Here is a 17,982-nt window from a genome sequence, read left to right as displayed (position 1 = left end):
GCCGCCATGCATCAGCAAATGATGGCTGCAGATGTTACAGCCGCCATGCATCAGCAAATGATGGCTGCAGATGATACAGCGGCCATGCATCAGAAGATGATGCATGCAGATGATTGCTATGATATGATTGATTGATTGATTGATTGATTGATTGGTCAGAATACTGGCAATGTTAGTTTAGTGACTGTTAAAGTTTAAGTGAATGACCAGTGCAGACAAGTTTTAAGTGAATGATTGTACTTTTTATTGGTTAACATTTCAATTTAGACTTTTGGTCCAAAACTTGGTTCTCCATTTCTTTAAATAGTCTCTGACAAAAGATAGTCACGGCCATGGATGCTGTCTGAAATGTCTGACTGTTTTAAAACTTTATCCAGTTGCTTGAGTGACTGTTTTGGCATATCTTATTACCTGGATGTCTGACCTTCATCACCGATTGTATGGTTAATCTTCCCTCAGAAACAGTTAAACTTAGAAGCACCTTCTCAGTCCATCTGGCCTACCCTGGAATCCAAAGCATATGTATACCGGCCCGCGCTCCGAGTTACCCGGGCCTACCCTTCCGCTCCCCCGAAGATCTACCCCGCCCCACTATCTGCTAGCCAAAGAAGATCCGCAGCCGGAACAAGTCTTAGAGAGTGGATCTTGTTTGGCAAGCGGGAAGTGGGGCGGGGTACGTTGTCGGGCCAGCGGGAGGGTAGGTCCCGAGGAAGCTCCGGGCGCGGGCCGGTGTAGGTCCACGCTCGGTATAATTGCTCTGGATACCAGGTTAATCTGGCCTGTAGCACGCAGCATGTCTCAGCGCTTGTGAATAGTGAACACCATACGGTACATGTCAGGCCGACACGGGTTCGTTAGGACAGCCTGGTTAGAGTTCGTTAGCACAGTCGACTGGTCTGGGTTCGTTATAATTAGTGTTGTGCAGGACAGGTTCCTTGGAAGATTCCCGCTAAGGTCATGATTAATGATAACCTTTTTCCAGGATTATAATTTGGGCAAAGTGCATGGAACTGGGTTGGCCCTTATTACTTATGTACCATCTAGCCTACTAACATAAGTCCACCACCTTCAGCTTGAAAAGATATTCTACAAGCAGAGTTTTCAATCAGGGGGTGGGATAGTAGTGGCCAGTGTTAAAAGAGGGCCTGTATGGGGGGTCCCGACAACGCTCTATGCTAAATTCGGAGGGCCGGCTACGTAATACACTAAATTCAGAAAGCCTCCCTACGCTCTGCGCTAAATTCAGAAAAGCCTCCCTACGCTCTACGCTAAATTATGGGGTGGTTGGCAACGCTCTACGTAAAATTAAAACGGCCAATTACCCTCTACGTAAAAGGGGCATGCAGGCCCTCTTAAAAATCCCAGCCACTACTATCCCCCCGATCGAAACCTCTGCTTGACGAATACTGAAAAGATATGTCTGAAATAGTAAACAGATTTCCAACCCAACGTCCCCCAGTATAATGCAGTCCTGTGTATCTAAACTGTGCATATCTGGGGGGCGCTGCACTAGAGATCTCTCAAACCCACTGTTTTTCAAAGTGGCAGATTAATGTTAATGGAAGTTACATGTGGGGCAATTGCAAAATATGGGCTCAGAACCTGACGGATTTGTTTTGCCAACCTAGAACAGCTGGTATCTCATAACTTTTCTTGTAAAAGGCGGAGAGCCAAGAATAGTAGTCGGACATCTTAGAAAAATATCTTAAAACTGCTCGTTTTGTTAGAAAAATGCTTCACATTTCGCTACAACTCGGTTTGGTGGAGTGAAGAAATGGCTACATTTTTAGTCAGACGGTTTGGAGGAGTTCAAAGAAATGGCTACAACTCAGACGTTTGGTGGAGTGAAGAAATGGCTACAACTCAGACGTTTGGTGGAGTGAAGAAATGGTTACAACTCAGACGTTTGGTAGAGTGAAGAAATGGCTACATTTTTAGTCAGGCGATTTGGTGGAGTGAAGAAATGGCTACAACTCAGACGGTTTGGTGGAGTGAAGAAATGGCTACAACTCAGACGTTTGGTGGAGTGAAGAAATGGTTACAAGTCAGACGGTTTGGAAAGCTGCCACATTGCTAATGAAACGAGTATGTGGCGAGGTCGGCTGTTCCTAACCCGGGGTGTATCACACACCACTGAACCCAGAACTGGGCAGACTCATCACACACTGCAGAATGATACACCAACTTTAAATCTTCCTGATATATAAGACGAGTAAGGTACGACATCTTAGCTGCCCAGACCAAAACACAGGACAGTGGTGTCTATAGCTGTTCAGGCAATGAAAGATGCAAAGTTCAGGGCTTCAGTGAGAAACTAAACTTTCCCAATATATAGCCACAGAGTGAGACAGTAACAGTAAACGTCTCTCTTGCATGCAAAAACACAGAAAATGTGAAACTGAATTCGAATAGGACTCCACAGGACAACATAGTTACAGTATCACATAACAACACCAGCAAAATTCCTTCCTAAGAACTTCCTCAAAAAAAAAACAATTCAACCCACAAGCTACTACTAAAACTTGTTGAAGAGATAATGAATACTTCAGGCTTTCTAAGAAACCTCAAGACTTCAAGCTGAAACTAAGACAGCAGACAGCCCAGACCTACCGTGAACGTCTTCAAGCTTTCTCCTGTCTCAGAAGCCCCCAAATTGACCTTCAGCCTGGGTAATGAGGAAGGTCGCTCACCCGGAACCTGCGCACCCCTGCAGGCAGGTGTAACGAGCCGTGGTAGTGGCTACTTCCTCATTCCCCAGGACCTACCATTCTGCAGCTGGGGGGCAGCAATTTAGCCCAAGTAGACGCGTGGTTTACTTTTCTTTCCCTCATTTGAATGATACTTCACCTTGTTGTATTATTACAGTCAGTAGGTACCCATCTGAGTAATGAGGCTGTTGTAACGTGCTCGAGGCACCTACTTGATCATGGGACTGTGGCATTTTATATCCCTTCCGAAAAACAGTGCAGCTCCAACTAGGATACCCTTTCCCGATTTGAAATGGGGTCTCCCAGTTACCAACTAATTGGAACCGGAGTGAATGAACAGAGGAAAGAAATGACAGAGGGAAAGAATGAAGGAAAGAACAAATGAAGTCAAGTCAAGTTTATTGCACAACAATTGCAACAGGTACAATGCACCACAAATAACATGGAATAACAACAACTACGGACTACATATATGTATTATACTAGTGTTCTAAATAATGAATGAAGGAAGGAATGAAGAAAGGACTACAGGAAGGAAGGAAGGAATGATATGTAGGAGAAAAGATACTAGCCTAATGTGTGCCATCCTAGATCACCACTGGGGCTCCTGCTGTCACTACCCTAAAAAAAAAGGGTGAGTGAACGCTGGAGCCCGGTAGTAATCTAGGATGGCACCCAGGCTAAAAAGATAATAGTCCAAGACTAAATTAGTAACAACTAGACTGGCCGTCATTTGCTTTAAGAGCAAATTCAGGATGTTTCGCCCATACTCCTCATGCAAGAAGTGGGCTGTCCCAAAATAACTCCTGGGCAAATCCAAGTTTCTGCATAATTTATGCAAATGAGGTCCTCATGACCAGAAGTTATGTCCAGGTGCTTTCACCTTTCCTACATGTACCTACATGTTCAAGATGACATCCGCAGCTTTGACAGTAAGGGGAATACAACATGATGCATAAATTATGCAAGTGAGGTCCTCATTAGCATAATTTTTGGCCAGGTGCATTCACCTTTCCTAATGGTACCTACATCTTAAGGATGACATCCGCAGCTGGCACGGTAAGGGAAATACAAGTTAATGCAAGAATTATGCAAATGAGGTCCTCATTAGCATAATTCATGGCCAGGTGTGATCACCTTTCCTAACGGTACGTACATGTCAAATCTGACATCTGCAGCTTTTCCGGTAAGGGAATTACAAGTTTAAGCATAAATCATGCAAATGAGGTCCTCATTAGCATAATTTATGGCCAGGTGTGTTCGCCTGTCCTAAAGGTACCTACATCTCAAAGATGACATCCGCAGCTTTTACGGTAAGGGACATACAATTTCATGCATCGATTATGCAAATTGGGTCCTCATTAGCATAATTTATGGCCTGGTGTGTTCGCCTTTCCTAAAGGAACCTACATCTCAAAGATGACATCCGCAGCATTTACGGTAAGGGACATACAACTTTATGCATACATTATGCGAATTAGGTCCTCATTAGCATAAGTAATTGTCAGGTGTAGTCACCTTTCCTATAGGTACCTACATCTCAAATATAACATCCGTACCATGTAACATAAGGTACATATAACTTTCTGTAATACCATTACCCTGACATCTGCTTGGTTTTAAGTCCCAGATCAGGGGACGTGTAGGAGGGCTTATGTTACAGTATGACCTAGTTCTTGCTGGCCCCGACAGAAAATAACCAAAAATTGCATCCAAAATGTGCAAAATAAATCATGTTGAAGTAGTGTATGCCAAAAAAAATAATGGGGTCCTTCGGGTAAATATCCAATGCACAACTAAACCAAATTTCAGGTCCTCAGGTTTCAACACCACGGCACTGGAGGCCATCATGTGCGACTTTTGTCTGAAAATGACCAAAAAACCTCCATAAAATCATTTTAAAAACTTATATCAAAAAAATTTTAAAAGGGTCTGGGGGTATACACGTACTCTACCTGCATACCAAATTTCAGCTAATTTGGTCGACGGACGACCGAGAAGAAGCGATTTGAAGATTTGACAGGAGAAGAAGGAGAAGGAGAAGGAGAAGGAGAAGAAGAAACCTTACAATTACAAAAACAATATGTTTCGTTGGCGAAACATAATTGGCGAAACATAAATACATCTGACATTAAATGATAATCAGACAAAAGGATAGGCTGTTTTTCTCCACTAAGAAAGTGTCAGATAGTCCTTCGGGCTCCTCCTTTCTCCCATTCTGCCTGTGTTTTTGTGTCCTGTTTATAAAAGATGTTTCGACTGCAGCGAAACTACACCAGCGGATCTGTTCGGCTGCAGAGTCAACAAACCCTGCCTGGATCAGACGGATTAGCAGGACGGCTTCTTGGCCCCGAAACAAGAACACAAAACGTCTTGTTAGTTTCACCTACATTTGTCAAGGAGTGTGAATATAAAAACTAATAGTTACAGACTTACATGTACATTTCTTTACATATGTAGTTTTTATCAAAACATTTATTCTTTTGCAGCAGTTTCATCTGATTTATCCTGATGATTGAAAGGTTTGGTAAAAGAAAAATTTCACTACCAATGAAATCTATCAATCTACTTCTTATTTTTGATCTAAAAGTTAAAAAATTGCATTGGTTAACCAATTTAACCCGTCTTCAAAGCATGTGTAACAGTGGCGTTCAAGTGCCTCCATATGTTTCGACTGACCTTTTACTTTTAGCCTAGTGGTTAAGGCGTGCGTACCTGTTACCTGGCTGCCCGGTTTCAGTAGGTTCGAATCCCGGGGGGCCAGGAGGGGGGGGGGCAGGAGACTATTTTTAATTTTACTTGCTTCTTTGTTTCACGGGCCACTGGGCTCCCTTGGAAATCAGTTACCTACCTGAAAGGACTACCCGAAAGATTCATAAATGAAATGAATAAATAGATACACACCACTTGCACAATGAGATTGAGAGATAGGCAGCTGCACGTCACCCCAAAATAAGTTCTTCTTTCAAGTTCTAGTCCTGTCTGTCCCCAGGAAAGGGTCACATTACAGGGGATAAAGGGACTGAGGACGGAGGTTTTAATCAGTTTACTCTGGCCTTAACCAGAACCTGTCAATGACACCTGGATCAAGCCAAGGACAGGTCTAACAGCAGACACAACAAACCACTGTCACAACAAGATGATTAGATCTTCTCACTCTGGACTTACACAAGTTACAAACCACGTTCACAACAAAATCTACTCAATCAGAACTTAGCCTGGAATCCAAACCTATTATAGCTCCCTAGTCTCCTCTCCGCAACTATTTGTGGAGCGGAGACTTGGGAGCTATAATGATAGGTTTGGATACCAGGCTACTCAGAACTTACAAACCTCTGTCACAACAACACCTACTCACTAAGGACTGCGCGTTGGATACACCCGATCCCTCGATCTCGGAAGTTAAGCAACGCGAGACCAACCAAGGACGTCCGGATTGCTGTGGCCTCACGAAGCTTTCCACGAAATCGTCTTCCGGGAGGGACGTAAAACGGGGGTCCCGTGCTCGAGGAGGTGCCTCGAACACGTTAAACAGCCTCATTACCCTACACACTGGGTACCTGCCTGTGGCACTGGCTGCAAATACACCTGATATATCATTACTCAGGACTTACAAATCTACTTACACAAGACTTCGACCATCAAATGGCTTTATTTGAGAGCTAAGTTGTCCAGACACAAACCCTGGCAGCCATCAACTCTGTAACCAAAGTGATTGGCCTGAAGGTCACCTTGACTTGACCTTTGTGTGAGTTTCCTTTGATGCTGCCCCCCTCCCCTTCCAGAGGTGGCACGGCCTAATCTGTACATTAGTGGTACAAAGTTCCACCATCTTGCCCAGAATGTTTGGTATGAACTTCTGCCAAGGTCGTGTGGTTATGGGATTTAACCTTGAAGGAAACAGACAAAGGCTGGCTAACATCAACCACCTGGTAATAACCAGGCTACAATTCCAGCCTATTGGTTGGTCTAATTTCGTCATTAAAGCAATATTTCTGGGTTTAACTTTCATTAGAACTGTCAGCAGTGGGCTTATGTTGTTGAAAAGCCACTGATCTGTTTCTCCATACACACAGAACTTGTCTGAGTAAGAGAGCTGAAGTGGGCTGTACCAAGGGGATTGTGGAGAGGGGGACAGATTATCAAATCCTTGCAATTGCATCAAACTGCTTGATCGACAGTATTTAGAAAGTGACTTGAAAGAATGACATTTTGTGTTCGAGTTCTAATGTATCCAAATCTTAACTCATCTTAATTGGTTAAAAATGGATTCTATGCTTGACCTTGTCTGCCTAATGTCATAAGCATTCTGTTGTCCAGCTTTGTCCATGTTTGTTTTGGTGTTAGTTCTGCACAAGGTCATTAGTAATGGTCATGTCTGTTTGTGTGTTAGTTATGTACAAGGTCATTAGTAAACCAGGCCATGTTTGTTTGTGTATTAGTACCTGCAGGGCTATTAGTAACGTTAATATCCATGTTTGTTTGGGTGTTATTTCTGTATAAGGGTAATTAGTAAAGCCATGTTTGTTTGTGTGTTTTGTACAAGGACCACCGGTAAGTGGGCATGAGCTGCACGATGTTCTTATTCATGACAGCTGTTCGCCAACAGCTGACACGTGTGTTGGGGGGGGGGGGGGTTCTCTGCTGCAACCACTTGTTAGCTATGTACTATAGGGATGTTCCTGTACTATACTCTATAGCTCCATTGCCTCACAGTTGAACTCCTGGTTCCAATCAGTCGGTAACTGGAACACCCTAGTACAATCCTGGAAAGGGCACATTGGTTTGGAAGGGTCATAAATTGGGCGTCCCGTGTCAAGGATGTGCCTTTACTACCGGGAAGGGCTATGCTATCCGGGGTTTTTAAAGAATTTATCCTGCTACAGAAACAGTGAAGCACTAGACATTACAAGGTGAACAGCAACCACTTCTTATCCCCAAGATGGTTTTATAACACTGTATGTTTTACCAGCATTTCTATAATACTGACCACCAGTGATAATATAAGTTAGCTTATGACTGACTTTACTTCAAATGTCTTATCCATTCTTATCCATTCTTGGGCTAAGAATAGTTGCTAAGAATCGCCAACACTTTCCTTCTGTGGCAAAGGTTTGTCTTGTCTAAATTCTTGGATGCTATGATCTGAAACCTGATCTACCTGACTGACTGATTGATGCTCTAAACCAGCTCTGAGCTGTCAGAAGTGGCAGGCATCCCACCAAAATGTTGCAGGCGTCACTCCCAAGTATATTTGCACAATGTTCTTCTGGCAGACAAAACAAGTACAAGACGTGTTCAGCGACTAACATAGGAGTGATACTGATAGGACACCAGCTTGGGTCCTGTGTGAAGTGATCAGGCCCTGACATAGGACACCAGCTTGGGTCCTGTATCTGTATCTATATAGACAGTATAACCCCCATTCGGCGTAACACACCAGCTTCGCAGGCACGCGGCGCGGCAGCAGCTGGTCATATTATACTGAACGGCCTGTTACACCTGGTCTTTGCACATCTGACTGCAACCGTTCTTTAATACTTAGTGAGGATGCTGCTCCTACAGTACTTGATGACAAGGAGTTCCATTCTGGTTCACGGAAAATATAAATTTTTGAAGATATCAATCCTTGGTTGATAACTCTGGTACTTATTTAAAGGCCTTTCCTGAGCTGGTGTTAGATACTTATCAGTCGGTATGTCCACAATTTATTAGTCATTTTGTACATCATGCAAAGTCTGGATGTTTTTCTTCCGTCTTCAAGTGACATCCACTGCAGATCCGTGTGAAGTGATCCTGACCTGTCTGCCCCAGACAGGCACTTGGCCAAATTACAGTGGCCAGCTGCTTCAGCTTCATTCTCAGATGACAAGAGACGGAACCTCTGCCAAACTGAGATGTCTGATGAGGGAAATGAGCTGAGCGATTAATTGACCCTGTCATAGAGTATAGAGGTCACCCCCCCCTCCCATCCAGCTGCAAGGTCAACTCAAGCTTCTGTCAGCGAATAGTGAAAAAAAGTAACAAGAGATCTCGAACCAGTTAAGCTCAGTGAAGAGTTTTTCTTCCACTGGTTGTGAAAGCTTAAGACAATAGACGCTAAGTCTAATAATTGAACAGTATCTACAGGTTCATATTACTGGGGAAATTCCCCTACTCTTTCTGACAAATACAATGAACAGTGTACCACGTCCCGTCATAATTAGGACTGCAACCCTTTCCAGTAGCATACTGCACAGTCTTAGATGAACTTTATCAGACTGTGATGTCTTGTGGAGAAGGCAGGTTACATTGTAAGCTGGGAGAACTGACTTCTGTAAAACCTGCCCTTGATAGAACATCAGAGGTCACCCCCCTCCCCATCCAGCTGGAGAGTCATTCAATATCAATGGAAGCACTCATTTGGAAGAATTATGAGTTTGGGTGAAATCCTCTGTTAGCAGGGAGGCTTCTTCTTTTTTGGGTTTGGTAGCCAACATCAACTTGTTGATGAATCTGCTACACTTGACGGGTATATAGTGCTGGTGCTGGGAATGGCTTCTGAATGCTGACCGTGCAAATCATACTTTAACTACAGCTTTCAAAACTTGTGTTTTTAATCCAGGATGATAACATTAAGGCAGCAGCCCAGCAAACTCACAAAGTCAAGGGCGTTGTTATGACTCACCAGATACAACGGATGTAAGACGGAGTGTCAAGGAAATTGCAGAGATGGTGTTGTGTCTTTAATACGTTTTTATAGACGACAGCATCATTGCCGACCCATTTATGAGTAGTTTGTGGCGGCTTGTCACACTTGATGTGAACAAGGAGGTTATGTATAACCTCCTTGCTGTGAGGAATGGGGACCTCAGTCCAGTCTTGACACTAATAGTTTGTAGGCAGGTTTCACAGCAAGAACTCCACTGTGTACAGAGGGTTCCCTGGTGGGGGGAAAATCTGCTCTGAAAGTGGTTCCTGTGGAGGTTTTGTACCAGCGCAGAGGAACCATATTGAGACTAGCAGAAATTGTGAACCCTGACCTCCGTAACAGAATAACTGCGAGTGACCTCTCACCTCTAGAACACAATGGCAACTGTTGACCCCTGACCTCCGTAACAATGACGACTGTTCCCGACAATGGGACAAAACAACCAGGAGTCCCAAGGGCTGAGGAAGAGAAATCTATTTGTAATTCAGTTGTTTCTTGTGTGTGGAGATCTTAGCTGATGGACTGGTGCCAGATTTAGGCCATGTTGATTTGATTATATGGATTACATTCTCTGGGAACCCCAAAACTGATGAAAGCATGCGAATAACTATAAAGTTTAGCCAAAAATAAAAGTTGCCTTCATTATGAAATCAATATGGTCAGCAAGGTTGAACAAATGACTGAACACACAGAGTATGGCATACCAAAGAATGGATTCTTCATTTTCACTTCTTCACATCCTCTTCTTTGACTTTGGAATTGATTTTCGCATTCTACGACATAATTAGTATCCGTTTTCCTAGATATGTTTTTTTGCAAATTCTCCTTTTTCAGCTGCTTTTTACTTTTCCTTTTGGAAATGCGACGAAAATTGATGTGCGCAAATATCATCCGTATTATGAAACAATATGGCCTTAGGAGATGTTGAGTTTGGTCAGCAGAATATCCCGTTACCTGACCTCCTGGCATCCCAGCATCCTGCAGTGGGGAGGAATTCCTGGGATGATTTCTGGACAACCTGGATCTGAATCCAGATCACCAGATGATTAAATCATGTCCATCTCCAACCGATTAAACCTACTGACATGGCCTCCATCACAACTTCCTCAGGGTTTTACTCCTCCTCATGGGGAAAATTTGTTGCATAATGATATATGGTGTTGTGAAGACAGTAACAGATCTCATCAAACTGACTATGGAAGCCAAGAATGCACATGGAATCATACATTGAATGCCTCTAGAATCCCAGAATACCTTTGGAACCCCAGAATGCCTTAAAAAGCCCAGAATGCCTTTGGAACCCCAGAATGCATTTGGAATCATAGAATGCGTTTGGAAGTACAGAATGCCTTTGGAAGCCCAGAATGAAAATGGAAACCCAGAGTGCATATGGAACCCCAGAAAGCCTTTGGAAGTCCAGAATTCCTATGGAAACTCCATCCCTGGGAATCCCGTCAGCTGTTGCCTCCATCAGTGTGTGTTTGTTTGGACTCCTGTGTCCAGCAGGAGAAACGCCAGTTGTTTGGACTCTGATCAGGGCAGGAAAAATGCAGGGCTGGGGAGAGTCCTGGCGGTGTGTGGACATAGCAGGCTGTACAAGCATCAGTAATGTACACCAACAAACCGCTACACTTCCTCCTGCCTGGCAGCAGCTACTGGGGGCTCAGAAATCCTCTATCTAAACAGCTGATTCAGAACTGAAGCACCCAACAAAGGAAGCCTCTAAGCTCACACAGCCATACACAACACCACCGCTGAAGCACTACAGACTACTGCACAGGGAACTACAGGGGCTACATACAGTTACAGGGCGAGGGCAGGCGGAGACAGAGGGGCACATTTTCTGTTAGCTGGCAAACTGACACCTCTTGTGTTTACTCTAACCTCCCCATCCTCTCCACAGTAAAGCTGACTTTCTATCAAAAGTGGAGGAGAAAAAACTGACATCTTACCTTAGGAGAAGAAGATTAGTAGATGAGTCCAAGTCCTGCTCTGAAGGTAAATCCGAGAGTTGGGGTTTAAGAAGCCGGTTTAGAAGCAATGTTTAGAGGAGAGTGGGGAGTTGTGGTCCCCAGCCTGCTGACCTGGTTATGGAGGAGCTCTGTGCCTGTCAAACCCTGAATCAAAAACACTTGTGGGACGTACCACTGCGGTAGGGGGAGGGGCAGGAGGTGAGCCTCACAAAACTACTGCCAAGTGCCGACCTTCAGAAATTACAGATGGGAAGAATAAAGAAGAAAATTAAACATCTTCCAAGCACACAGAAATTATTACACCACTTACAGTAAGAACATCTTAGTGTGAGTTAAAACTATTAAAGAAGTGACAAAGAAACCCCAGCTGATTACAACTGAACCTCAGACTTTCCAAGGCTGCTCTTGTCATTGGGAGGGCTGCCTTAGAGGTCATGCGTAAGTCACCTTGAAAGAATGAGGTTATGTTTCCTCCTTATTCCACACAAGGACTTTTGTCTTAACTTATTCCCTTGGAGCTCAAGTGTCACATCATTTCTTGGAATCCGCCCAAGACTTTGTCAGGGTGTTTTGACTTAGAAAGCTCATCTGTGTTGTGTTGGTACATTAAAGTTTGATACATGAGCAAAATGTTTGTTTTGTCAGAGTGTTTGAGCTTTTCTTGCACTCTCCAAGCAGAGGTTGAATGGGCAGATCGTCACCGTTTTATCATATGCCGTACTTTTCTTGTACAGGGAGTTTTCTGTCTCTCTGCCTGGAATTATTTTTCAGTTTTTGTGTTGAAAATTTTTCACAATTCAAGATTATTGCAGATAACAAAACCCTTACTTTAACTAATTCAAGATATACCAGAAAATAAGGAGAACATATTTATTTATTTGCAAGTGTAACAAGACACTACAGAACATAATAGGTCAGGTAGGATGTTCTTCCAGTTTTATAGACCGCTCCTTTATCAATATCTCAGTCATTCTCTTCTTCAACCTTCACAGTGGGTTTATTCAAGGAGTTTGTTTATGTGGATGGTCCAGTGTGCTGTGTTCATTGCTGCCTGCAGGAGAAATGTGACGCCTGAAGTTTGTGGGCAGTGAAGCAGTTTCCTGTGGTATATTTTATGGGCCAGGAGAAGTAAACGGACACCCCAGGGACAAGCTTGGAGCTGACAGTGGGGAGTTATGGGCTTGTCAGGGGAGAGCCATTTCTGGGGGGTAGGGGGATGGTCAGGGGAGAACCATTTCTGGTGGGGAGGGGGATGGCCAGGGGAGAACCATTTCTGGTGAGGAGGGGGATGGCCAGGGGAGAACCATTTCTGGTGAGGAGGGGGATGGCCAGGGGAGAACCATTTCTGGTGGGGAGAGGATGCAGCATTTCTTGTTTCTTAGGTTGAGACTGCAGGGGAGATAGCGTAGATTTAAGGGTGGGGGTGATTTGGAGTTGTTTGTGGGTTATCCGGGAAGGGCATCCTGGTTGAAGCTGCACCTTCTTTGGGAAGGGACGCAAGTCTACTACTAAAATGGGGGTCCCGTGTTCAAGGACGTTCCTCAAGACCTCAAGCATGTTATAAAATAACAGCCTTGTTACTCTGATGGATACTAAATTTGGGAAAGGACATTGCTCTAGTTTTGTCTAGTCAAGACAATGGAACTCTCCAATACACACAGTTGCTATCGTCATGGTTACCGCTCCCAGGCTCCACTCCCATTGGCCAGCTGCAGAGATGATTGACATGCGTGGCAGACAATGCTCCAGTTCAGGAGCTACGATGATGATGGTGATTTTCTGGTTGCGGTCCCAGCAGGGGTCGATGACCCCATTGTTGGCAGGCCCACAGATACAATGTGCCCCCCTGTGCTGACAGTGGTTCAGTCCCCAGCTGGGAAATGAGACATCCCCAAATGTAGGCCACACCGGGCCAGCTGAATGCATGTGTTTGGTTCTGGTCACCAGGAAGCAGCTTGTAGGGAAGCATCGTTCTTCAGTACTTTTGCACAACTAGCAAAGCCCTGTCCTGGAAAATCTTTACACTGTAGCCATGTGTGTAGCACCAGTGTCCTGCCGTGGCACTGACTATAAATCGCCTCATGCATAAAATCAGCCATTTCTCCATATTTCCTTCCCTCCTTTTACTATACAGAACATACCACTGTAACAGGGGTGTGCAGGCCGTACCACTGTTACAGGGGTGTTCAGACTGTACCACTGTTACAGGGGTCTTCAGCTGTGCCACTGTTACAGGGGTGTGCAGGCCATACCACTGTAGTAGGGGTGTGCAGGCCGTACCACTGTTACAGGGGTGTCTTGCCTTTGTTTTGTCCCTCCGTCATTCCCTACCCTTGAACCTCCATGGATGGCTCCAACCGCTGTAGCCATGACATGGTGGACTGTACCATCCCTACAGGGTTATGGGGGTGATCCCAGCCCTCAGGACCATGTTCCAGAGGTCGGTGGGGAAAGATGCCAGGTAGACATTTTCACATCTGATTTGTGGGAACGGCTTCAGAGCTGTTGTATATGCAGGCAAGATTACTTCTAAACCGCCGGGTTACAAAAATCAACCACTTTGAAAAACAGTGGGTTTGAGAGAGCTCTAGTGCAGCACCCCCAGGCATGCACAGTATAGATATACAGGAGTGCATTATACTGGCGGACGTTGGGTTGGAGATCTGTTTGGACGTATCTTTCACCCTGGTGGAATTATGCTAGTAGATGTGTAGCACAGTGTTGCAACATTGCGCTCTTCTGTTACAGTTTTAAGTCATTGATACATTGATTGATATATTGATATATTGCTTGCTTGTGTTGCAGACATGTGATGAACGAACTGCTGGACACAGAACAGATCTACGTCAGCGAGCTGTACGATATCCTCGAGGTGAGCTTCATCGCCTTCTTCTAAGTTAAGGAATTTTTCACTGCAATAAATAAATGTTGTCACCTTTATAACTACAACTTTGTTAACTGAAGGGACCATCCTAAAGATTGATAAATAAATAAAATAAATAACTTACAGAAACCAACTTATGTTAGCTATAAAGGTCATCAGCTGTAGTTACTGTGACGGGAAAATCTTGATTCCGCATCATATGGAAAAAATTCTCCGTAGGATGGTCAATGATGATGATGATGAAATAAGTTGAAATGCATAAAGACATTTTCCCAGCTACCATGAATTGATAATTTCCTCCCTTCGGGCTGCTACATGTTAGCTATAGAAGTCAAGAACAGTGTAATATACTATACTATAGTTTACTGATCCGTTACAGGTAAATCATAATTCTGTTGGATGGTGATGATGATGATGATGATGATGATATCAGTTGAAGTGCATAGAGAACTTTTCCCATCTACCATGACTAATTTCAGGGCTACTACAAGCAGTTTGACAACCCCGAGCTGGCGCACCTCATCCCCCCCATCCTGCACGGCAAGCGCAGCGTCCTCTTCGGAAACCTCGACGAGATCTACAACTTCCACAACGAGTAAGTAGCATTTACATACACAACTTACACAACCTACCTAACTCTGCACTCTACAACTTCCACAACAAGTAAGTACCAGGACATTAACAACATGTCACATCTACACAACCTACCTAACTCTGCACTCTACAACTTCCACAACGAGTACGTAGCATTTACATACACAACTTACACAACCTACCTAACTCTACACTCTTCCACAAGGAGTAAGTAGCAGGACTGTACCTACCTAACTGTGTAACTTACCTGTTACATCTACCTAACTGTGTAACTTCCACAGAGTAAGTATTTGGACTAGGCATAGAAAACCTAGCTAACTGTGTAATTCACATCTATCTAACTCAACAACTTACAAATCAAACTTACCTAATTGTGCTACTTTCATAATGAGTATCAGGACTAGAGCATACACACCTAACTTGCCAAACCTTTTAACCTTACTATACAACTTGCATCTACCTAACTCTACTTCTTACACGTCACATCTAACGTTACACAATCTAACTTACTCCACAACATACTTATCTAGTAGTACTGGGGCCACATTCTGCACAACGTAATGTTGTACCTGTCTGCATCCCGGTAAACAACTTTGTAAAACGGATTGATTAATAAAACACAAGGTATTCATAAACTAGCGTAACTTGCCAAGTTTGTTGACCATGTTGTTTGTTTGTTTGTTTGTTAGGGTGTTCCTGGTGTTGTTGGAGAGCCACAGGGACAGACCTGCGCTCGTGGGAAGGTGTTTCGTGGAAAGGGTGAGATTTTTTATCTGCCCACAACAGATCTAGACCTCTTCACTGGCTTCAGGGTGGCTTCAAAACAGTCTTCTGCACTGTAAACTGTAAGGGTTGGATAAAAGCAACAAACCAGTTATACCGGCTATACAGATACAGAAGCTGGTGTGTTACATTGAATGACAGTTATACAGGCTATACAGATACAGAAGCTGGTGTGTTACATTGAATGACAGTTATACAGGCTATACAGATACAGAAGCTGGTGTGTTACATTGAATGACAGTTATACAGGCTATACAGATACAGAAGCCGGTGTGTTACATTGAATGACAGGCTATACAGATACAGAAACCAATGTTTTGAATGGCAGTTACACACTGTCAGATGAAACAAGGAAAGGGAGTAACATAAACTGCCGGCCCCGGGATTCGATCCTGATCATAATCTCACACACTCAAACCACCAGGCTAAAAGGTTGCGACCCCACAGGCTGAGCAGTTGGTGTGGTGCTATCACTGCTGCATGATAGTCCCTGTTACATCAGAATGATCCGGAGTGTTGTTTATCCCCACAGCAAGAAGACCTGCAGATGTACAGCAAATACTGCCAGAACAAGACGCGCTCCGAGGCACTCAGGAGGGACTGTGGGGACAACGCCTTCTTCAAGGTAGGGAGTTTCTAAGACGCAACAATCGCAGAATCTCACATGGAGCAAGAGACCCGTTCCTGGCCTAGGCACCTATGAAGGACTTGTACCTTGTGTCATCTAAATTCTAATATCACTTGAGGGGTTCTAAGTTCAATTAGATTTTGAGTAAGGATGCCTTCATGACTGAATGCAGCTGCAGGACCTTACCACAACTGTAGATGCGGAAACCTGCGGATGATGATTAAGCTTTGTTCCAACACAACAACAAAAAACATGAATTTTCGGTCTTGTCGTTCAGCGCAATGAATCAGACATTTGACGAAGGTCGGCGAGATTGACTGAAATTCATGGTGTTTCCATTGTGTTGGATCAAAGCTTGAGTTATATATTCTACCAACTCAGATGAGCTTTCAATCGAAGGTAGGAAGTTTCTACAATGCAGAAAACACAGAATCTCACTTGGAGCAAGGACTTATATAGGCACCTATGCAAACTTTCAAACTTTGAATTTATTGATACAATTAACATTGCAGTCCTTTATCATTGGACTGAATTGTATTGATTTTACAATCACTTCTACTATTGCACTTTGGATGATTAAATACATAGAGCATGCAGGACTTTGTGTCTTAATTCTAATATCACTTGAGTGGTTCTAAGCTCAATTGATTAAGGATGCCTTGATGACTGAATACAGCTGCAGGACATTTCCACAACTGTAGATGCAGAAACCTGCGGATGATGATGATGCCTAGCCTTGATGGTAGATGCTCTGCTCTGCGCTGTAATGCATTCTTATCACAATGGAGGTATCAACCTAGTTGCTCCTCATGTAACTAACCTGTGTGCTGTCCATTGTGCCCTTCAGGAGTGCCAGCCTAACCTGTGTGCTGTCCATTGTTCCCTGTAGGAGTGCCAGTCTAACCTGTGTGCTGTCCATTGTTCCCTGTAGGAGTGCCAGCTCAGACTGGGCCACAAGCTGCCTTTAGAAGCCTACCTGTTGAAGCCAGTGCAGCGCATCACGAAGTACCAGCTGCTGCTGAAGGAGATGCTGAAGTACACCCAGGACCAGGAAGGCAGGCAGGACATCGATGATGCACTGGCCACCATGCTGGAGGTCCTCAAAAATGTCAATGACATCATGCATCAGATCGCCATCACCGGCTTTGATGTGAGTTCAACCATTGGATAACTTTAATACACCTTTTAGCCATGAGCAGGGAACACTGTGTTGTTGGGCTCCTTAAGCGTGTGTGCCTCCAGTGTTGTAACTGTGTTGTAACCGTGTTGTATCCCCCCAGGGCGACCTGTCCCAGCAGGGGAAGTTGCTGATACAGCAGTCCTTCTGTTGCAACTGTGTTGTGAATGTGTTGTAACTTTGTTGTAACCGTGTTGTGTCTGTGTTGTACCTCCGCAGGGTGACCTGTCGCAGCAGGGGAAGCTGCTGATGCAGGGGTCCTTATGTTGTAACTGTGTTGTAACTGTGTTGTAACGGTGTTGTAACTGTGTTGTACCTCCGCAGGGTGACCTGTCGCAGCAGGGGAAGCTGCTGATGCAGGGGTCCTTATGTTGTAACTGTGTTGTAACTGTGTTGTAACGGTGTTGTAACTGTGTTGTACCTCCGCAGGGTGACCTGTCCCAGCAGGGGAAGCTGCTGATGCAGGGGTCCTTATGTTGTAACTGTGTTGTAACTGTGTTGTAACTGTGTTGTACCTCCCCAGGGCGACCTGTCCCAGCAGGGG

The 17,982-nt window shown here is 44.3% G+C and overlaps 1 protein-coding gene across 12 annotated transcripts in view; it reads left to right on the top strand.

Moving 5' to 3' along the window:
* The window catches only part of LOC136423644 (guanine nucleotide exchange factor DBS-like), a 161,788-nt gene that overhangs the window by 132,631 nt on the left and 11,175 nt on the right, over window positions 1-17,982 (top strand). For all 12 annotated transcript variants that reach the window (XM_066411901.1, XM_066411892.1, XM_066411893.1 and 9 more), the window contains 5 exons: window positions 14,178-14,244; window positions 14,736-14,851; window positions 15,540-15,609; window positions 16,166-16,258; window positions 17,193-17,411. In XM_066411901.1, coding sequence (XP_066267998.1) covers window positions 14,178-14,244; window positions 14,736-14,851; window positions 15,540-15,609; window positions 16,166-16,258; window positions 17,193-17,411 — 565 coding nt within the window. The remainder of the gene's footprint in view (window positions 1-14,177; window positions 14,245-14,735; window positions 14,852-15,539; window positions 15,610-16,165; window positions 16,259-17,192; window positions 17,412-17,982) is intronic.

The sequence above is a fragment of the Branchiostoma lanceolatum genome, chromosome 17 (genome assembly GCF_035083965.1).
Source record: "Branchiostoma lanceolatum isolate klBraLanc5 chromosome 17, klBraLanc5.hap2, whole genome shotgun sequence".
Classification (NCBI taxonomy): Eukaryota; Metazoa; Chordata; class Leptocardii; order Amphioxiformes; family Branchiostomatidae; genus Branchiostoma; species Branchiostoma lanceolatum.
This window is presented reverse-complemented; position numbering and strand designations above follow the sequence as displayed.